Consider the following 23,207-nt stretch of genomic DNA (forward strand, 5'->3'; position numbering starts at 1 on the left):
GGTGGTACTGTTTTGTTTTTGAACGTCTGCTTTTTGCACCGGTTTTGGCATGATAATGTTTGCACAAGTAAATCCAGAGTGGAGATGTTTGTGTACAATTTCAAGTACTTACACACTCCATAAATGATTGAAAAGACTTCTTGCTAATGATATCTGTCTTTTTACATAACTGAACTCATTAAGCTGTGGTTCCTCATGGATGCAAAAGCATAACAAATCACTTCTCAATATTGCACATGGTCTGAATAAAATGACATTATTGTTGCTCATGCTAAAGCATTCAATATAAGGGAATACATTAATTATTATATGAAGAACAAAATCATTAAGTTAAAGATTTTATTATCTAAAAGTTTGCAGAAAAAAGTTAAACACACAACAAAAAATCCTGAACAGTGAAGACAAACGGATGACATTACAGTGCTTATCAACTTAAATAAAACCCAAAATCAAACAATCTGCTATGAAGTGCTACAAACCATTCTGGGTCTTGGAGGTTAGACTGTTTTTTCCTCTTTTTTTAATTGTATGAGTGTAAAATGAAATTGAAACATTTTCTAAGCTTCTTTAGTTCACTGATATTTGATATCAGTTCAAGAGCCATTGTGGTACCAAAAAAAACATATATAAAAATAATTTGCACACAATACACGTAAAGTCTTCAGTAAGCTTTAACCCAGATGTAAAACACAAAATAATATTTTGGGTTTGTAGCTCAAATGCATAGAAAAGTATGTTCAATCTAAATAAATAGAATAATTTCAAATGTGTAACTGCACAAGTGGTTTTCTAGAAAGACTATCAAACATATCTGACTGTGAGGAGTTGTTTCGCCACTTATAGTGAATCTGCTGTTAAATTGGTTAGAATGATTTTGCAAAATACAGACATCCAGTTCAAAAGTATCACAACATTTTGTATGGAGGTACAATTATGGGTGATTCATTAATGCACTGGATTGTTGTTGCACTGTGATCACCGAATGTCTGAAACAATTTAACATTAGGAAACATTTATCAATCTACTAAAGTGTTGTTTTTATTTATTATCTTTGTCATCAACATATGATGGAAATGACGGAAATGTTCTGACTGATAATAAAGGAGCAAGAGAAGAGTTAAAACCTATAAAACAAAGGTAAAAAAAAAAAAGTCTTCATTGCTTTGAGATGGAATGTGATCCAAAATGAAGAGGTCCATGTGTATTGCATACAGAAGTCTTACAGTCAAGTCTTTGTAAGCAGTTCAGCTGTCAACGTCTTTGTTCACAATTGTGCATGATCAGAAGTCAATTTTGGCCGACTTCATAGCTGTGACTCAGTTCCGTAGTTTACAAGCCATTCAATTATTGGCAGTGTCTGAAAATGTACTTCTTTTTTGCTGTGAGTGGCAGAAATCCATCAACATGACTGATGGTTTATTGCCCGAGATAATAAATACAACCGTATGATCTCAGTCATCTGAAATGACGTCAATGTCCTCAGGGCTGCCCTGCTGAGTTGCTACCCTCCAGCGGCTCACATGCTGGCTGCCTTTCCTCTTCTGCTGGGAATCTGTTGTCTCTTCCTCCAACTTCTGTCTTTTGTGCTTGGTCCTTCTGTTTTGGAACCAGACCTTCACCTTAACAGGAGCGAGAAAGAGAAGCCAGATACATTTATAAGCTTATCTAGCCATCCAGCAAAATATATTTCAAGATATATTTCAAGTTTTTTGAAAATGAATCTTTATATTGTTTTGTTATATTTATTTTGAGTGTAAAATATCACAATGTTTAAAAAGCGAGAAGTAAAAGCAAAGTTTTAAACAGTAATAAAATCAAAATGATATGGCAACTTCTCTCCTTGTAGTGTGTTTGCTCATAAAAGACTTGCATTTTTCAGTATTTTTCCAGACTTATACATATTTATGCATGCTGATAAAAAAAATGAAACATGAAATATGCTTGTTTATGTAATCTTCCAATCTGCTGACAAAATTATATATATATTTTTTTAATGATCTCTACTGCAATATACCTCAATACTGCCTTAAACAACACTCTTGAGTGAATTATTTATTTTCATGATCATAAAAACATGTTGATGTAAAGGGTTACACTTATCTGCCCATGCAAAAATGTATTTACAACAAGGTTGTATTTATTAACAAAAGTTCACTCCATTGGTATTCTGTAATAACAATGGACAACACTTTTTAGCAACTTTAATTTCAAAAATGTATTAATTTTAAACATAACCTATAATATGTTAGCATTGTTAATGCATACTCCAGCCAGGTCTCCTAAGCAACCAAATTGGCCTGGTTGCTAAGGAGGGTAGAGTCACATGGGCTAACCTCCTTGTGGTCACAATTAGTGGTTCTCGCTCTCAATGGGGCATGTGGTAAATTGTGCGAGGATCGCGGATAATAGCATGAGCCTCCACATGCTGTGAGTCTCCGCTGTGTCATGCACGATGAGCCACGTGATAAGATGAGCAGACTGACTGTTTCAGAAGTGGAGGCAAGTGAGATTTGTCCTCTGCCACCCGGATCGAGGCGAGTAACTGCGCCACCACGAGGATCTACTATGTAGTGGGAATTGGGCATGCCAAATTGGGGAGAAAAGGGGATAAAATAAAAAAAAAAAATAATAATAAAAAAAATATATATATATATATATATATATATATATATATATATATATATATATATATATATATATATATATATATATATATTTTAATGCATTGTGAACTAACACGTAACTAACAATGAACAATTGTGTTTTTACAAATTAACATTAACCAAGATTACTAAATGCTTTAAAATATATAATTCATTGTTAGTTCATGATACCTAATGCATTTACTAAATTAAAAACATTTAAAATATATGTATTTATTCTATATTCATTCGTTCCCCAACTTTCATTTGTATTATTTCATAGTTTTAATGACTTTACTATATCCTAAAATGTGCAAAACAGTACTGAGTAGGTGTTCAAACTTTTGAAAGGTAGTGGATTCATACTATGCCAACTTGATAGAGACAACAGTTTGTCAAAAGAAAATACAAAATAAAAGTAGCTCTAAAAACAAAATGATGAGCCTGTCTTAGAACCACAGTAGCAGTTTTCCTTATGTCACAACAGACATTGCTCAAGCCTGACGATCTTAAACATGTATGTATGTGAAGCTGATTGTGAAATTATCCCAAAAAATGCTTGATGAATGCATGCTTTGGCATTGATCTGGCCTATCCCAAGGCAATGAATGATTAATTACTTCCGCCCTGTGAGGAAACGATGTCAGAGGCCTATGAATGAATGTGTGTGTTCACAAACTCAGTGTGGTGGAATGCAGCCGTGTACGCCCTTGGCAATTCTGCCCCGTACCTGTGTCTCTGTCAGGCACAGCCCGTTGGCTAGCTGCTTCCGCTCGGCTCCCACCACGTAATGGTTCTTCTCAAAGGCACGTTCCAGCCGTAGCAGCTGTGACGGGGAGAAGGCCGTGCGGATTCGCTTGGGCTTGCGGGTGAAAGGCCCGTGTAGCAGCAGGTTTTCTGGGCTACTGTCTTCACCTGTCGAAGACAATCAGTTGACGAGAGAAGGAAATGTTAATTTGTTAATTAAAAAATGTTAATTTAAAAAAAAAAAAAATATATATATATATATATATATATATATATATATATATATATATATATATTTTTTTTTATATAAATATATTAGAATTAGAATTGTTTAAAAATTATATCTGATATGCTCTGTGATGTGGTTCAATAAAAATTAATATGATAATGGAGCAAAGTCATTTGACATTATTGGCATCATAATCACATGACATCACAAAGACAACATCATTGCATTGCCCCTGATATGTAACCTTTTGTTATTATTATTCCATATGTCTGAAATAAGGAATATCGGCCAAAATATAAATATCTTTATGGGATATTTGTTATTGATGTGCATTTAATGCCATTTTATGCTTTGAACATAACATTAGGCTAAATTTACTATTTTATTTTTTAATATAGTACTTCATTATTATTTAATGGCAAACTTTACATTGAAATTCAGCATATGCTTTTGTCCAAAATATGTGCTTTACATTGGCATGGCAATGCATACATTAAACATAGGATTGCATGTCTTAATTGAGCCACACTCGAGTTGATTTGAATAATTGCAGGTTGGTTACAGACACGGGTTACGTGAAGTGTGTTCACACCGCATCATTCATACCAACTGAAATTCTCAGCACTCGGAAAGCTATCTCAATGCATTCAAAGAGAAGACTTTCTAGTTTGGGCCTGATAATATGGCCTTACCCTGATTGTCAGGGTAAAGCAGGGCTTTAAAGTCATAGTGCTGAATCATAGATCAACATTCAATGTTGAAAGATGCAAAAACAACTGAGACAGATTTATTAATTATCAGTTAAGCAAGTCTAAATCCCTTACATTTACTCTGATTTTATTCAACATGGGGCAATATTATCTTCGTGATTTTCACTTGACCACAAGCAACATCTGGAGTGTATAATCCATTTGTCATTTATTGCAAACACACAGGAAAAAAAAATATTCAGAATATTCAGAAAGAAGACAACTGCAATCAGGTACAAATAAAATATTCTCTTGGAGAGGTAACAGAGAGGATTGTATAGCGCTCATAAGTGACAGACCATGAGCTTATGTCAATGAAAAAATAACCAAAATGTGTCAACATTAGGAGTGCAACTGCAAACGTACATCTGTGCAGCAAGCAAACGTCTCGAACAGATGTTTGTCTCTATAACGACTTAAACCCCTTCTGTATATGGTTGGTCCATGACCTAACTCAAGCCATAAAGATGTTTAAACTATCAATTGCAATGGTTACAGAGATATTCATATATTAAATGGATGTTATGAAACATATTCATCCAGAAATACTTTCCCAGGATATAGTGTAATTGCACAACACCATCCTCTAACCACACATTTACAAACTTTAAAATCCAAATTGTTCATCATAAGATTTCAGTTAACCGAGAAGTCGTTCAAATTTTAACACTCATCATCAAAGAAAGCACACTGATGTACCAATTCTGAACACAAAAGATCACTAATGGCATCACCAAAAGATGAAAAAAGGATTAGAATGAGGCTTCTCACACTTTAAATCTCTTTAAAAACTCAGAAACTAGCCCTTTATCTGCAGACAATAGCTTTAAACTGACTCCTTTTAGAGGAGCATTAAGCCATCACAGAGATGCAACTTCAGCTCACACCGCATCTCCTCTACCCTGCTTAATAATATGCCGTCCACAGACATCACTCAGACACTTCCCGAATCCCAATGCGGAACAGTTGCAAAATTCAGGGTGTTGGTTTCAATGCACTGACTGACTAGTGTGTATCAGTTATTCTAGTAAAAGGTCCAGTAACACAGACTTTCTTAAGGACATATTAATGTATGCAGACTTTCTTAAGGCCATATTAATGTATGCACTTTACTTCCATTTTAGTAAAAGGTGCATATTTCTGTCAGAGGACTGTCACTGACAACTGCTTTCAGCTGGTGTGTTGAAAATGCTTTGAACCCCAGAGGCAAAAACAGTGGAGACATCTCCGTGCAAAAATGAGTGGAGCAGGGCCCTGTCTGGTGGAAAAATGTAAATAATGAGTTCTATGTGGCTTGAAGGTGTTGACAAACACTCCTTAAACCGTCCTCAAGGTGCACTGAGTCCAACCAACCAAAAATGGCCCCTACATTAGTGGTTAACTTTTCAAAACTTTACCAGGCCATTTATTTCAAAGATACACTGGGGCTCAAAAGTCTGAGTCCATGTAAAATGGAAAGACATATTTAATATTCAGCCTCTCTGGTCACCAGTCAAATAAGCACATTTGTGACATTTTCCATGTTAAAGCAATTAATTAATAATAATTTCAACTCATCCCTCTTTTTCTTTAAATAAACCAAAAGTCTATGTTACAGTGCGGCACTTACAATGGAAGTGAATGGGGCAACATTTTTTGAAGGTTTAAAGGCAGAAATGTGAAGCTTATAATTTTATAAAAGCACTTACATTAATTATTCTGTTAAACCTTGTGTTTTATTTGAGCTGTAAAATAGTTTAAATCATAATTTGTACAGTCATTTTAGGGTTTAAGGCATTACATCATCATGGCAACAAGTTGTAAAATTGGATATAACTTTACACAGAAAAGGTCGTTATGTGATTTTATCACACTAAACCTATGTTAAAATGCATATTTTTATAGGGCTTGTGGGACTACAGGGAGTATTTTAATATTTACAGATTGCCCCATTCACTTTCATTGTAAGTACCTGACTTTAACCCAGAAAACACATTAAAATAGTAGCATTTTTACAAGTGAACTCCACTGTATATTCAACCCAAGAGAATTCAGTTTGCAGTCGTACTCTTGGTTTGGAATTAACACCATGTGACACATCACCTCCATGTCTGAGAGAGAGAGGTGGTGGATCAGACTAGCAGGCCAGAACACTGACAGAGAATCAAGCCTCCTGAAGAGCTGGGAGACCCTCCGGGGGTTTGGACTCAAACACATACTGGCCTATGTATGGCAAGAAAGCCCCCAACATGAGGAAAAGGGAACCAGATGGCACCCAGATCAGCTTTTCTAGCATTCCCTTGGCACAAACAATCTTGGTCTTGTCAGCGTTGTTCTCATTACAGGCAGGGAGATGGGTGGCCTATAGTGGGAAATAAAGAGACTGTACCCTTTGGTCACTCCTACAGAATTCCCTATCATGGTTCCTCTGAATAGGATCAGAATTTTCTATATTTACTTACCTTTAACCAAAAAAATAGTGTTGATTAAATATTACCAGTCAATGTTTTAAGACTCAACTGCTATTTTTATTATTTTATCAAATGGGTGCTTTGGAATGGGCACTCTTTAAGCTAAACAGAGAAGGATAAAGTGTCTGATGATACTCTTCATGCATCTGGAACCTCAAAAATTTGTATTGTCACCTGATAGTGCACAAAAAGAAAATCAGCACAATGATGATGCTAAGTCCAGCTGCTTTTTGTAGAGGACCGTCTGACCTCTTTCCTGTCGCTTATCTGTACCATATACACACACATATCTGTGAAATGCACCCACAACACAGAACCCTGTTCATGTACAACAGCAGGCCAGTCTGGGATCCTGTTTACCTTGTCCCGCATGACGGACCCGAGGACATGGACACATCTTTTCCTATTCAGATCTTTTCCTATTTATATGATCCTTTCCCACTCAATCCCCTCGGCTGTATTTAGTCTTGTCTAAACAGTAGTTTTTGAGGTTATTGGACACCATCATTGAGTGAATCTGCTCTGTGTGTAAACAAAGAGGCTCTATCGGAGCCCCGGATCTGAGTAATAGTGACAACAACCTCTGACTTCCACCAATTACCTGAGCAATGCCCCCGAGGACTGTGTTGCAGCTCAGCACACCTAATGTGGCTGGGCTTCTCATCACAGAGGAGTCACTAAGTAAGACTATTGTCAGAGTTACTGATAGGTGCTATAACAAACTGCCTGGTAAATAGGGCCACCAGGTATCGATTACACTTTTTAAAGGACTCTGCAAACAGCACAATCAAATCATCTTCATGTAAAAAAATTATATTTTATATATATATTAGCCTAAAAAACGTTGAAAGAAATTTATAGAAACAATAATCTCATTGTGGTGGTGGAGATTCAGTTTACAAAAAAGTTAATAAAATAAAATTTTAAACCTTGAAAGGATCATACAGCTTTAAAATATTTTAAAACGTGAATATTTTTATTTTTATTTTAGCCAAGATAAATGCTAATATCTATTAACACCATAAAGTGCTTCCCCAAATGTTTGTTTCAAAAGCTACAATTTGTAATAACATAATATACATATTATACACATTTATTATTAAAATATTATAATTATATTTTATAAACGAATATTATATTTTGAGAGCTTTATACGTTTGCGACACATCATAACACGTATGTTATATACGTATTATAGAATCTCAAACATAAATAAACAAAAAGTTGCCTGTAACACATTGAGGAAATAAATCAAATATCCACATACATTTTTAATTGTAATTTTATTTTTCCCTCCATAACAAATGTAATAGTGTAAATTAACAGTGTTTTGGGTATAGGCTGTAAATTGCAACAATACCATATTTAAAAAGATACATAGCCTAAATAAATTATTCAATAATAATAAAAAAGTTATCGTCAATAACTTAAGCCTACTTCAAATTTATTAGATATTAAAATGATCAATTTGAGCAGTTTTCCTAAATGAATGAATTAGATTAATTTAAGTAAAATAGTAAAACTCACTAGCAAGAGGCAGAAAATTTGTCTTCGTTTTCAGTTTATACTTCAACACATTATTTATCATAATGCATTAATAATTAATCAATTATATATTCTACAATAAGGATTTAGAACGTTTTGAAACAAAAACGAAATTTATTGAATTTTGTCTGAATATCTTAACAATTATCGAACAACGTTCCTAACTTCAATAAACATGTCCTCATTAATTGTTTAATTACTATACAATTATAAGTACAATTTTAATTAATTGGTTGATAAAGCCAAAATGAACGCTTCAGCTAATTTAAAGCCAACCCGTTTATGTTTTTTTTTTTTTTTTTTTAAATACATAAAAAATAATTATCTTGCAAAGGAGAATCCGCCGATGGTTATAATAACACATTTAAAATTATTCTACCGATCGAAAAAGAAAAAACAATACGATTGAGAGACAAAATCGAGGAGAATTTACGACATCGGATGGGTGCGCTTTAAATAAAATACGGATATGAAAGTTAAAATAAAATATTGTTGAAAACAATATTAGCCTGTGACATTCAGAAACCATTGATCAATTAGACCTGATTCTTGTTGCATTGGAATCGAATTTCGTTGAGTATGCCTAATCAATGTTAAAGGCAATATTTTATTTCATTTTATTGTAAAAGTCAACAGAATGCCCACTGAAGAAAAAAAATTTCAGCCCGCTCTGTACCTTGGAATCGGTGTCCCAGATATCTGTTCCGCAGCACCAATGGGTAGAAGTTCAAGGTGTCCCTCTGATGCGGACTGAAGAAGGGCTGTGTGGGGATCTGAAGGTGACGCAGAGACAGGCCTGTGTTGGTGGAATGAGTGGCCGGATCTACGAACATCATCTCTGGGCCGCTGCCGTACAGTGTCCTGCCTGAATTCTGGAAGCAGCTCCCAAAGGGAGATGGATGTATGGATTCGGTAAATCTCAGAGCTGTGGGTCTGATGGGCTCATCCGCAGCAGCACTGGAGGAATTCGAATCTTTGCCCACAAGAGATTCGATGGTGAAGCACTTCTTATTGTACTGGAACATTGTGATGATCAGGGAAAAAATTAAATAAAAATAAAAAACAGCCAAATAAATAAAATAATAAAAATAACAGATGCCTATACAGGTGACCTGGGAATTCCGTCTGAAGCCGATGATGGAGTGAACTAACGTTTAAATCAAAAATCTAAAAAATATATATATTTTTTTTACATGGCCATATTCCCTCTACAATCCATAACTTCACAAGTTGCCTTGCTCATTGAAAATCGCGGCTTGCAGTATTCTCCCAATAGCTGGAAATAGAAGTGTGAGTTCTGACTCTGTCAATATGAAGAACTCACGAGTTTGACTGTCACCAGTAATGATCAAATTAATTCAGATCTCATCTCGTGCATGTTTATCAAATCTAAACGAATGAGCTTTGAGCTCTCTCATTGGTCCGTTTGATGTGATGCGGGCATCAGCTCCTCCGGTGTAGATCGCTGCGAGCTCAATGATCGATGATCCGTCAGCTTATGCGCGAGCGCTTGTCAAGAGCCAACTTCAACACCTGCACGCGGATCTCCACCGCTTAAAAGGTGTGGTGCGCTTGCGCAGATGGATTAGTGTGGCGCTAAAAGGAAATTACAGCCATTTTGTGTTGAGTAAAGTAATTCTGGATTTGATCAGCAAGAGTTAAACATGTACCTGAAATGTCAAAATAAATCTATTATATTTAGATTAGACACACATTTAAGAAGAATTGGCTAAATTAATTGTTGAATGCAAATGGTTACAGTTGAAAAGTCAAAGGTATTTTACTATATAATTTACAATAAGTTATATAAAAGTTATATAAGTTATTATATTACATGCAGAATTTACTAAAGGATTTCATAAATTTTGCTTTTAGCTTTAATGCTTTTTATTCTTCCGTTACATTAATTTAACAGGCGCATACATTTTTAGAAATGTTTAGAAATATATATAACTATATATATAACTGAGGCACTAATAATGTTTAATATTATTATTATTGTCGTTAATAATAATAATCCAACACCAGCCTAAAACATGCTTTAAATTTGCTGTCACCGCCATATCAATTTCATAATAATCATCCTCATCACTATTAATAGTGACATAATTACTTATAATTATTTTCATCCTTATTAGCCCTATTATTTTACTACCATTATACTATTGTTGTTGTTGAAAGAACACTGAATAAACCCCATTAAAGGATATTCTTTTTAGAAAATATAACTTAAATACAGATAACTTTTTAACTGCATTTGTTTAAGTTGAGTAAAAATATTAAATCTGACTTAAAAATACATCACTCAAACAGTGCAGAGATTTGTAATTTATTTAAAGAATCTCATAATGGCAGAAGAACTCAGGAATCTCAGCTTGTTAAGTAGTTTATGAAGGTGTCTTAATGATGCAGACATAGATCAAGCGAATGGGGCATTGATCTCTCAGCTTGATATGTCTCGAGTGCCTCTCCTTGTCTCATTTGTCAGTAACAAACGTAAGAAGTTGTTGAGAGAGGATGGAGGCTAATGGGGTGGATCAGAGTCTCAGAAACCCCGGACAGATGTCACCCTTTTCATAAGGAACAATCGTGGCTCAGGAACCACACAAAGCCCCCCTGCTCAGGCCTTTCACAATCCAAACAGCGAAAACCCATGTGAACCACGCAGGGCATAGACCTCATTGAACCCCAAAGCAGCCCTTCTCCTGCCCTCTTGTGCCTGCCTTCTCAGTCACTCTGCATATAATTAATAGCTTTCTCTGGCTAATTTTGTCCCCTTTGCCTTAAATAAAAATGGCCATTAACAACTATTAATTTTGCCTCTGGCAATTGATTGCAGACTGTGCAGAGCTGAAAGGCTATAACAGTTGGAGTTATTGTAAGCACTCTGGGTGTGAAAGCGAGTTAAAACGTGATTATTGTTCCCCTGCCTGGAACTAACTGGTTTTAAACCCTCTTTGAGAAGCCAAGAATGGTTAATTCACCACTTATTAGTTGACTTAGAGTGGGTTAATGAAAGGATGACAATCAATGCTTAGAGAAATTGGGAACATGATGAAAAAAATACAATGTTATTTAATACATGTTCATGATAAAAAATAAAATAAAAAAAAGATTTAGGCCTAGCTAGACAAAGAGAAATTACAAAAAGGCTAAATCAGTTTGTCCAGTTTTAAATCATCTTAGATTATAAACAGAACAAAGTTATATTCGTAGTGTTAAATTGCAGCGACAATAACATCAATTTAGAATTGTGAATAAATAATTTGCAATTAATTTTTAAATGGAAGGAAAATATTTTCGAATAATTCAGCTTCATTTGGCATAAGGTTTTGGTTAAAAAAAAACTGAAATCACATTAATATTTACACATATTAATGATGATCAATAGCGCTATAGATAATGTGTGTAAAACATCTTTAGGGTTAAGGGTTCTAAAACACTTTATTACTGGCAAGACAGTGCATGCATTCAACAGCTGAATCCTTTTCAAAAGCACAGTAAACATATGTGGGGAAGAGGATGGCACTTAAAAGAGTTAGGAATATCTATTGCAGTCCAACAGGTGAATAGGTATTCAGGTTTTGTTTTTTCGGACGCTGGGCAGTTTTTAAAGATTTGATACAGGCAAGGATATTGTTACAGTCTTCAATCAGTGACTGAAATGACTTGGGCGATAGCAATTTATAGACGCAACACTTTTGTAATGCATTCATCCTTTACGAACAACGCCCTCCAGTGTCCGTATACAGGCAGGCACAAAACAAACCCCGAGTCCTGCAGCCAGTTGCATATAATGTACTAAAAACTTTAACTAAATATATATATATATATATATATATATATATATATATATATATATATATATATATATATATATTTAGGATACATTTGCTGAAGCTCGACAGGTATGCATCAAATAGGCTTTTATTTTTTAAATGTAGGCTCCTGAGAAAGCCAATATAATTTTTTACACTTTAAGCTGTAAAGGGTTTTCCATAATCCCCAAACAAAGACAACATTATTAATATTATAATTTTATAAAAGAACTTGCATTTATTCTTCTGTTTCAACTCATGTAGGGCCTATTATTTGAGCTGTAAAGTTGTTTAAATTGTGATTTTTGCAGTCGTTTTGGGGTTTGTTGACACTCCGTCGTCATGGTAACGAAGCCAAATTGGCTATAACTTTATGCAGAAAGGGTTAGTAAGTGCTTTTATAACAAAACAAAACAAAACAAAAAAAAAAAAAACTGAGCATTTTAACGTTTAAAAATTGGCCCCATTCACATCCATTGTTAATGCCTCAATGGAATCTTGTTTTTTTTTTTTTTTTTTTCAAGAAAAGGAGGGACGAGTCAAAATACATCTTTGTGTTAATCAATATTATGCCACAAATGCTGTCGATTTAGTTTAACTTGTATTGAGCCCGGAACATTTCTTTAAGCTATCCAACAAACGGAACAAACCTCCAGACTGTATTGGAAACAGAATTGGAATCTGAATTGAATTGTGGTTTTCACACAGCAGACGATCAAATCTCTCGGGAAAATCCCACAGTACTGTAGCCTACATTCACGGCAGGGGCCAGGGTGGGTCTGCCGGTGTGGCAAATGCCACCCTAAGAAAGAGCATTGCCACCCCATCAGTCCAAATGTATTAATCATAAATGTAAGTATATTGTCGTTGACATTGTGTAAGGGTTTATTCATTTCAAACGAATTCTCTCATCGAACACAAATGACTACGGACACATTGACTGATTACAGCAACAACCAATCACGTGACAGATTAAAGCAGCAACCAATCACAACATTGCAGTGCGTGTACAGTGTTTGGGCTCTCGCGGGTTGATGAGCTCATTTCCTTAACAACAATGACCACGTGGACAAATACGTGGAAAAAGAGGTAAAAGATGAATTTCTTAGTTGGTTCCAAGTATTATTTTCCACGTTTCCGATGCACAGTGTGTTTCCTCCCTATCTAAACTGAGTATTTCATTGCTGAGTTTTGTGATGGGAGATGGTTGTTCGTGAACAGTGTCATCTCGTTCATGGGTGCTCAGGTGCTTTCCGGGTTCCCGCTGCTGGAGTGGAGAGTTTGTGGTTGTTGCTGTCTGAATTTCAGAGTTTGCTGTTCTTTCATATACAGAACTGTCAATAAATGTGTCAGTTTCTCCCCGCATCTTTTATTGCATTTTATTTTTAAAGTGTAACACCCATCCACTGATGTTCAGATGCAATGAACTTGTTTTATTAAAATAAAAAGTTCAAATTAGAATCCAAAACTTCTAAAAACTAAAGGAAAAAAGTCACCACTAGATCAATCAGTCATGTTCTTCTAGTGCTGATCTATGTATTCATCTACTGATTAACAAAAATCCCAAGACTGATAGTTGCAGATGTAGAAATAAAATGACCATATTATGTGAAATATTTGAATGCTTGAATCAATCATGTATGACTGTTGATCAAAACAGGTAATTTAAAATAATGTTTTACTGTGCATAACATAATAAATATTCATGAGTTTTGCAGCATTGCCACCCATAGTGCAATTTTCTGTACAGTTTATTTTTTATTTAGATCAAACTGTGTTAATCTTTGCTTTCAGATGGATTATTCCAGCTGTTACAAAGGTGATAGGCCTACAGGATTTTATTAATAGAATAACATGGGATATGCCTGCATTTTCCATCCACTGGAACACTTAAAGGTGGTAAGTTTAGTCCAGATTGCTGGTTCTAAGCATTGGAACATTTGGAATTTGTTGATGTGTTCAATAGACAATGTCTCGATGATGTGATGGAAATTTTGTTATGTATAATATATAGATACCCCGCTTGGATGTCTATATTCCACTGAGAAAGCTTACCTTCAGAAAGCTGTCAGCGTCTCTGATTGGGTGTGGCAACAGGTGATCGATCGATCTCTCTCTCTCTCTCTCTCTCTCTCTCTCTCTCTCACACACACCTATCCTTGTTTATCCAATGACTTGTTAGAAATAGCATAAGCCGTGATACTATTTCTGAAGTTAACTTTTTGAATTACTAACTGAGGCTTGGACACATTTGTTTTGAACCAGCCATTGCAGATTCTGATCGGTCACGTAATAAAGTAGTTCCCTGTACAAATGCCTTTTTATGACGGTACTCAGTTTTTCCTATATTTTTTTTTAAATGTACTCGTTCATTGAACTGTTGTATACAAGCATCATCACACTCGCAATTGTGCTATATGGCCCTACATCAGCACTGCTGTGCAAATTTATGGACATTTATAATCTGATAGTGACTCCAATTTATGAACTAGTACTTGTTGCAGTGGAGTTTATACCTTAATCCATTGGAACTGTACATGGATGCTTGCTTTAGTGTTGCTACCCCTCAGTCTGCATGCCACCCCATAAAAAAAATGTTTAGGACCACCCCGATTGACAAAATGTTAAAATGGGCCAAGACTACTCAAACACTTTCTAAAGGGAACAATGATGCTCAAAGCCTTTAATTTGCTTTACGTTGATCTCTTGCCAATCTATTTATATAAGCTTTTGTCTTGGAAAATCTTTATCTATCTTTTGATTAAATATTGTGTATCAATTACATGCCATGTAAATAAAGGATATTCTCTCTGCAAACAACTCCAAGTTTAGGGTTTGATTAAAAAATGCAGTTCAAGTATTGTTCATTGTTAGGTAATGTTAACAAATAGTGGAACCTTATTGTAAAGTGTTATCAAAATCTAAATAGGAAACTGAACAGGCCATGGAATATCATCTCAGGTTGATAGTCTTTAAATCGAGTTCTGAGGTAAAGGGATTTAGTGAATTTTATACAAATCAGCTTCCAGTTTCTGACGCTGCTCGTGCACATTCAAGAGGCTTAATAATATAACATGAAATCTGCAGTGGCCAAGTTTACCATGGAAATCATAAACTCGGCCAAATACAATTTCCACAGTTTTTGTTACTATCATAAAACCGATAGCTTTGCATTAGCCACCATTAGCATTAAAAACAGACACAAAAACTAAAAGACTAACAGCTTTTTATATAATTTAAAGGAGGCCCCACATAAACTCACTATGTTAGTTACACTAACTGTAGTATCTATGGTATTTTGGGGGTTTCCTTAAGGTTTCCCTAGTAAATGTTCCAAGGGTACCTGGAAACCAGTAGAAAATAATATATTTCTCAACACTGAAATTAAGCACTAGCTTAAAAACCACATGGACAATCCACATGGATGAACAGATATCATGATTCAGAAGTCTTGTAAGGTTTCAAAAATGGGAGAGAACAGTGAAATAATTTCCAGATAAATTTCATACATAACTACTTAATTATATTCCCACACACTTACTGTTACTTTGGACATTGATCTGTTGGGGAATGTGGTGTAGTACCCTGGATTTAAAAACAGAATACATTTTTGCATTAGTGTCATATTTCCCTGATTTTTTTGTAAACAAGCTCTATGCAATTGTCAAGCAGTTTATTGCCACAGGAAACAAAACATTACATAATTACATAAACATATTGCTGTTTGGAAAGAGTACTGATTCACAGTTTATGTTCAGACATTGCCAAATTTGCTAATAAAAATAATAAAGACGTGGTGTCAGAATTGTATTAGCTCCGTTGCACTGAAAGACGTTCATGTTTTTGGCTATAGCTTTTGGAATCTCTATACAGTCCTGTGGATGCAAGATGCCTGTAACAGCATTTAATGCATTCTGAATTACAAACAAAACATAAAAAGCTAATGCAAATTAGGGGACTTTTTTTTAAATATAAATACTGAATAATGCGCAAATACAAAGTACCCTTAAACCCATGTTTTATACAATAATATTGTCCTTTTTCAAGATACCAAGTATCCAGGAAGTAATTCTCTAGTTTCTGAATTCAAGCAAAAAGAAAGTTGAATTCTGTTAAGACAGGGCTGAGCAAAAACTCACAATTGCACTATGAGAAACAGTCCATAAACAGGCCACTGCTAATAAAATATTATAAAATACATCATTAAAAGACTGACATGATGCTGATGCAAACTCGGTGCAGTACCTGACACTGGTCTACAGTTCAGTAAAAAATGAGGCAAGTCAAGGCAGCGCTTCATCATGGACGAAGTAAATAACACGGACCTATAAAAACAAAACCTCAAAGAGTCACCAATTCGTAATCATCAATTCAAGTCCTTTTGGTAAGATGATCAGCGTGATATTTCAAGTGTGAAATCTGTCAAAGCTGTCCTGCCACAGCAGAGGGAGAATTGGTACAATTCTGGCTTTACAGATCCTGCTGAAGCACATTAGCTGAATTGGCACCATGGGGTCTGGCTGAGGTCACACTCCAGAGACGTGCTGATGACAGTACATGGAGCTCCACTTATGGTCAGTTCCTGTCTGGACTCCATCTTGTAGCGGATGTTAGTTAGGCCACCCTCTGGGTCCACCTTAAATTGCTCCTGAGAAAAGCACATGAAAATAAAAACAAATGATTAGGACACATTTAATCTAAACAGGAAAACGTGTACTTTGACAGCTTGTTCTAATAATTGTTCAGAAAAATGTTACAACTTCCCACAGCCTTGAAAATATGAACATTTTCATATTTCTTTAACTTAGGACACTTTCATGTCCCAGGGGTTGATTTTTTATTAAATCTAACAGATTTAAGGTTTCTTTTGCCTTGGAAACCTATGACCATGCTTTCATAATGAATTTTCTGTACTTTTCAAATACCTTTTATGTACAGAATTTATTGTTTTATCCTTGACCCCAGGCCCATGCTTTTCAATATTAAAATTAATTATTTCTATCGTTTTAATTTTATTTTTTTATTACATCTGTCCCACAGATGTGGCTCATTCCTACCAAACCAAACAATTTTGCACCTGATCAAGTATGTTTTCAAAAGTTCAAGACAAAAGTGTTACTAAAGAGTATGCTTGTGCTGTAATACCAAAGAAAAAAAAATATTTCAACAAGGCTTTACTTTCAAGATCTAGCTTAGTACAGATACATAAACCTATGTACAGCAGTGGCCAAAAGTATCAGCAGTGACATAAATTTTGTGTTTAGCAAAGTTTGTTGCTTCAGTATTTGTAGATTATTTTTTCACATGTTTTCTATGGTATAATGGAAAACAATGATACGCGTTTCATAAGTTTTACAGGCTTTTATTGGCAAAAACACTCAATTTATGCAAAGAGTCAATATTTACAGTGTTGATCCTTGTTCTTCATAACCTCTGCAATTCCCTCTGGCATACTGAATATCAGCTTTTGGGCCAAATCCTGACTGATGGTGATCCATTCTTGACTTATTAGTGCTCTGAGTTGATCACAATTTGTGGGCTTCTGTTTATCCACTCACCTTTTGAGGATTGACCACAGGTTCTCTATGGGATTAAGATCCGTGGCCAGGATCCAAAATGTCAATGTAATGATCTCCGAGCCACTTCAATATCACTCTTGCCTTGTGACATGGTGCTCCTTAATGCTGGAAAATGCACGGATCATCACCAAATTGCTCCTGGATCGTTAGGAGAAATCTTGCAAGAGGTTTTGATTCCATTCTTTATTCATGGCGGTGTTTTTGGGTAGAATTGTGAAAGAGCCCACTCCCTTGGATGAAAAGCAACCCCACACATGGATGGTCTCAGGATGCTTCACTGTTGGCATGACACAGGACTCATGGTAGCGTTCATCTTTTCTTCTCCGGACTATCGATTTTCCAGATGTCCCAAACAGTCGGAAGGGGGCTTCATCAGAGAAAAAAACTTTGCACCTTTGCAAACCAAACTTTGTCTTCTGCTGTCCAATCCTTGTACTTCCTGCAGAATTTCAGTCTGTCCTTGATGTTTTTCTTGGAGAGAATTGGCTTCTTTGCTGCCCTTCCTGACACCAGGCCATTGTCCAAAATTATTCGCCTAACTGTGCGTGCAGATGCACTCACACCAACCTGCTGCTAATATTGAGCAAGCTCTGCACTGATGGTGACACGATTCCAAAGCAGACTCCTCAGGAGGAGACGGTCACTCCGCACAATAATCTAGAAACAATGTGAATCAACACCACAACAACCGAAGCAGAAAACTTTGCGAAACACAAAATTTGTCACTGCCAATACTTTTGGCCACGGCTGTAGACTTGTTTATTATTATTATTATTTCTACCTGCTTTTGTGCAGCAATCCGCTTCTGATCTCTCTTTCTCCAAGCTGGATCATGGATGTGTTTGAATGTTTTAGTTCCTGTAGTAATACCCTTTGGCCTAAAAAGCTGCAGAGATTTATATTATTACAAATCAAAGAATTTTTACCAAATCAGAAATCCTCCACATTTTAAAAAAATATTCATGGGTAAAAGCTGCTCTAATTATAAAGCAAATGTGTTCCTTTCAGTTCTTTTGTACCTGAAGTTCAGCAGTTCGCAGTCTTCTGAAGAATTCATCATCTTCTCTTCCCCATCCCCAGAAGCGATTTGACATTCCATTGCACTTCAGGTAGAATTCAAAAATCAAATTTTTTTATGAAACAAATATATATATATATATATATATTTTATCATTTTATTTTTTTAATTTATCTTACCATTTGATAATGTTTCTTGGTGAGCAACAGGATCCCACCCACATAAGTCTTATAATGATATAAGGGATGAAGCTCTGGTGAGGCCACATGGAAGGGTCCCTCATCTGGGAATCCATAGTCTAGATCTTCATTTTGAGGCAACAAGTCTACATCATGCATCGCAATGTAGTCCGTGTCATTATCACTCTCCATATATCCAACATTAATAAGTGAAGCTCGATTGAATCTGAAAGACATTAAGTGCATTCAAATATAATTAAAAAAAACCTAAATAACAAATTTTACCCAAAAGAGATTAAAACACGTGTTTTAAAGTAGTGTCGAATTTTTAAGAAAAGGATGTAAATATTTTTTCCCCCGACACAATTCTAAAATGTATAATTTTTGTGGTGGAGCCAGTGAAAATGTTTGCAAAGCAATTATTAAAAATCTGAACTAACACTACCACTACTACTAGTATAAATTCTGAACTACTGTCCTGACTGGACCCACAAAAACACAGACAAAAAAAAAAAAAAATTGTTGAGCCCAGAAAATATAATGAACAAATAATACAATAATCATCACACTTCAACCAACTTGGGCAATAAACAAAACCATTCGATAAACACAAACATGTAAAAGCTACTCACCGAAAGCGATCCACTTGGTTGATAATGAATATTTTATGCCGTATTTTCTTTTTGTTGAGAAAAGCGTGCATATATGGGACAAATACAAGAAGCTCTTCAAAGCGCTCTCTGAATGGAACGATGAGGGCCATTTTGTGAGGGCCCCAGGATGGGTCATCAACAGAGGGAGCTTGTCTCTCCATCGGACAGGGCTGGTGAGGGAGGTGGCTGTACCCAACCGCCTGGCTCATGTCTCCTGAACAAGTCAGCTGCACCCAAAGAAGAGACCCCAGAACAAACACAATGCAGAGCCCGAAAAGCTTCCAGACGGTGCATTTTCTTGATAAAAAACTGAAAACATAAATGCAAAGTTATAACTAAATAACTAAGATAAACTTGAAATGTGACATGCAAAACGGCTTTTCAAGCATCATTAAACAGATTCAGTGTTGACAACAGTCTCTGCAAACAAAGTCAGTGTTTATAACTTGATACTTAGATGAAGTTCCAGTCACACTATACAAGCATGTTAAGATAAAGGATGTTAGAAGTAGGTTAAACATTCAGAATTTAGCTACGTAATTCTCAGTTGCAGCTAAGAATATGATAATATCTAGATCAACAGCAACCATTAGCTATATTGTGTGACAAACTAGAGTTGTTGGACTTAAAGAATAGTTCTCATCATTTACTCACCGTCTCAGATCTATATGATTTACTTTCTTCTGCAGAACACATTAAGTTGAGTTACTAGGCTTTTCTGAGTCTTAAGATTGATCGGCAAATAGTGTGGAAGCAACTTAATAGTAAGAAAAACTTGCAGCAAAAAAAAACACAATTTTATAAATAAAAGTTGTATAACTTATATAACAGTGTAAATTTGCTGTCCCCTCAAAATAACTCAACACACAGCCATTCATGTCTAAAGAAGCTGAGGGTTAAAGCAGTGCTGGAAAATAATGGTGGACACACAAAATATTGACACTTTGGGCCCAATTTGGACATTTTCACATCTAGGGGTGTACTCACTTTTGTTGCCAGCGGTTTAAGCATTAAAAGCATTTGAGGGAACAGCAAATTTACACTGTTATATAAGTTGTACACTCACTACTTTACATTGTAGCAAAGTGTCATTTCTTCAGTGTTGTCACATGAAAAGATAAATCAAATATTTACAAAAATGTGAGGGGTGTACTCACTTTTGTGAGATACTGTGTGTGTGAGATTATATATATATATATATATATATATATACACACACACACATACATGCATACATATAGTTTTACCACCATTTGTGGACTTTTCAGTTGGTCATTTACCACATCATCCACAGTATTAGTACTTGCATTGTATGGACCTACAGAGCTGAAATATTCTTCTAAAAATATTTGCATGTGTTCTGTAGAAGAAAGTAATTTACATTGTGAACTATTCCATTAAAGACACAGCAGAGCCCATGCATCTGTGCACAACAGGCTTAGCCCAATGACACAAACTCCTCACATTCCTGAATAAGGCACAATGCCACATACTCACTGAACTTCTCCATGATGATGCAGCCTTTGGCTTTCACTTCTTGAAATTATCAAAACACAAAATAACCACTAGCAAACTGGGATTACATTCTTCCCCAGTCACACAGTGGGTTATCCAAACCCACAGAGCACCCGTATCAAATTATTACAACAAACCATGTACATTATATATATATATATATATATATATATATATATATATATATATATATATAATAATAATAATGAAATGGTTACGTTTTCAAAAATGCATTTTATGATCTCAAAATGCTTACCTTCTGTCATCTTTGAAATACAGCACTGGTTTTCTGCGTGAAGAGTACATCATCTTTGTACCTTTCAGTGCAACAATGTACCACGCTGAAGCAGACAGACTGAAATCTATTCACGTACTATTCACCGATACGGGCTTTTTTTTAGGATCATGTCACCTACATGTTAAAATATGTTGTTTCTCTCCATCATACGATCTGCAACTTTAAATCGCATTCTTCAATTTGCAGCCTTGAATGCTCCCTTTCATAATCGATGCAACACTAAACACACCTTAAACGCTTAAGATAAACCATAAAGCTAATTAGTGTTTGTTTATGTCTTTTGACGCTTGATTATAGACTCCTGAGATCAGTTACACGTCACTCATAACGGTGTGATAAATAACAAGCGCAGGACTCGAGCTCGCATTCGTGTCGCGACTGGACTCGAACAGCTTTCTGATTTACTTTCGTGTGTGTTACAGACCGTAGACATACTATCTACTTTCCGCCTATTTTAAACGCGGCGTCATTGACGATAAACGTTTGAAAACTTAATGTAACGTTTGAAAACTTAATGTGACAAAAGAAAAAAGAAATCACACGCTGGCTGTTCTCGTTTAGTCCGTCCGTAAAATATTTCCCGCGAAACGAAGAACGAAATGGAGTTCCTAGGCTTTTCTGAGCATTTAGTCTTAAGATTGATCGGCAGATAGTGTGGAAGTGTGTAGCAACATCAACAAACTTAAAGCAATAATAATATATATATATATATATATATATATATATATATATATATATATATATATAATAAAATTCGTATAAACAAAAATCAATGCGCATATTATATATACATGACTAGCAGGTAAAGCTACTGTCATTAACTAATTACTATTGCAGAATCTATATATGCTAATATGAGAACTTTCCTGACCCATTCTGGAACATCATCCACAGTATTAGTATGTTTTAGCACAATGTGTGGACTTCAGACGGTCCCTACCCACAGTAAGTACATTTTACAATTATATCAATGTTAAATTGGCAATCTGGAATGATTTAATCATCAGCTTAAATTCGGGACAAATCGCACCCTGTATTGACTCAATACGGGATGCATCATTTTATATTTAAATACGGGACGATCCTGTATTTTACTGGATGGGTGGCAACACTATTTATAAACCCTGTTTTTTTTTTAACATGGAGAGGGTCCCCTCATGGGGGCCGCCTTGATAGGATCACATGACCAATCGAATCCTACTTGCTTCAATGTTTTTGGATTCTCTCACTCATTAAGTAAATCATAGATGGCTGAGAAGTGAACTTATACAATGGGTTCGTATTCTGGAAACTACAGATTGAATGATGCTGCATCCAGAGCCCTATGTGCCAGTGTAAGTCCGAGACGGTATAAAAACAAATTGAAAAAGAGTGCACGATACACTGTATCGCAAGTTTAAAGTCCAAAACTGTAAAAATGTGAGGCTGAAATGTATCAAGTGTTTTCCTTTCTCTATGGGTAGCAGTTTTAGGTGAGGTTTCATTTGTCTGTTCCAATTACAACCATAGATTCAGATTTTTTTTGTATAATTTCTAACAAAAAATTGTACATCCTAGTTCTAAAGAGCTTGAATGATATATATATATAGATATATATATATTTAATTTCTGAATACATTTTCAAAGTGTGATTAACATGGTGTTAGTAAATTTGGCCATATCTACTTCCACACATTTATCAATGTATTGCATATGTCTCTTGACAACCAGTGTTTCAATTAGTCAATATGCCCATTGACCATATTATACTCCTCTCTTTTATTAATTGCTCAAAGTACCAATATC

At 35.3% G+C, this 23,207-nt stretch overlaps 2 protein-coding genes across 2 annotated transcripts; both read right to left on the minus strand.

Moving 5' to 3' along the window:
* Nucleotides 1-395: 395 nt before the first annotated feature.
* Nucleotides 396-9,863, minus strand: LOC127617227 (homeobox protein EMX1-like). The gene is made up of 3 exons (XM_052089162.1): nt 9,039-9,863; nt 3,373-3,557; nt 396-1,619 (listed from the first exon to the last, which is right to left on the minus strand). The coding sequence occupies exons 1-3, from the start codon at nt 9,385-9,387 to the stop codon at nt 1,452-1,454; spliced, it is 702 nt and encodes a 233-aa protein (XP_051945122.1). The 5' UTR covers nt 9,388-9,863; the 3' UTR covers nt 396-1,451.
* A 5,985-nt stretch (nt 9,864-15,848) lies between these two features.
* On the minus strand, nt 15,849-21,981 carry b4galt7 (xylosylprotein beta 1,4-galactosyltransferase, polypeptide 7 (galactosyltransferase I)). The gene is made up of 6 exons (XM_052088921.1): nt 21,381-21,981; nt 19,589-19,918; nt 18,957-19,182; nt 18,779-18,862; nt 18,541-18,645; nt 15,849-16,828 (listed from the first exon to the last, which is right to left on the minus strand). The coding sequence occupies exons 1-6, from the start codon at nt 21,431-21,433 to the stop codon at nt 16,673-16,675; spliced, it is 954 nt and encodes a 317-aa protein (XP_051944881.1). The 5' UTR covers nt 21,434-21,981; the 3' UTR covers nt 15,849-16,672.
* Between the last annotated feature and the right edge of the window lie 1,226 nt (nt 21,982-23,207).

Source organism: Xyrauchen texanus, chromosome 23 (genome assembly GCF_025860055.1).
Source record: "Xyrauchen texanus isolate HMW12.3.18 chromosome 23, RBS_HiC_50CHRs, whole genome shotgun sequence".
In the NCBI taxonomy this organism is placed as follows: Eukaryota; Metazoa; Chordata; class Actinopteri; order Cypriniformes; family Catostomidae; genus Xyrauchen; species Xyrauchen texanus.

Bases quoted from the DNA above. Each gene is read 5' to 3' on its own strand.
- b4galt7 (XM_052088921.1), bottom strand. From the start codon at position 21,433: ATGATGTACTCTTCACGCAGAAAACCAGTGCTGTATTTCAAAGATGAC. The intron at 19,919-21,380 runs GTAAGCATTTTG...TTATGTTTTCAG, and splicing joins TATTTCAAAGATGACAGAAG to TTTTTTATCAAGAAAATGCA. The intron at 18,646-18,778 runs GTACAAAAGAAC...AAATCTCTGCAG, and splicing joins TGCGAACTGCTGAACTTCAG to CTTTTTAGGCCAAAGGGTAT.
- LOC127617227 (XM_052089162.1), bottom strand. From the start codon at position 9,387: ATGTTCCAGTACAATAAGAAGTGCTTCACCATCGAATCTCTTGTGGGC. The intron at 3,558-9,038 runs GTACAGAGCGGG...TGTCTTCGACAG, and splicing joins TCTGGGACACCGATTCCAAG to GTGAAGACAGTAGCCCAGAA. The intron at 1,620-3,372 runs GTACGGGGCAGA...GCTCCTGTTAAG, and splicing joins TGTGCCTGACAGAGACACAG to GTGAAGGTCTGGTTCCAAAA.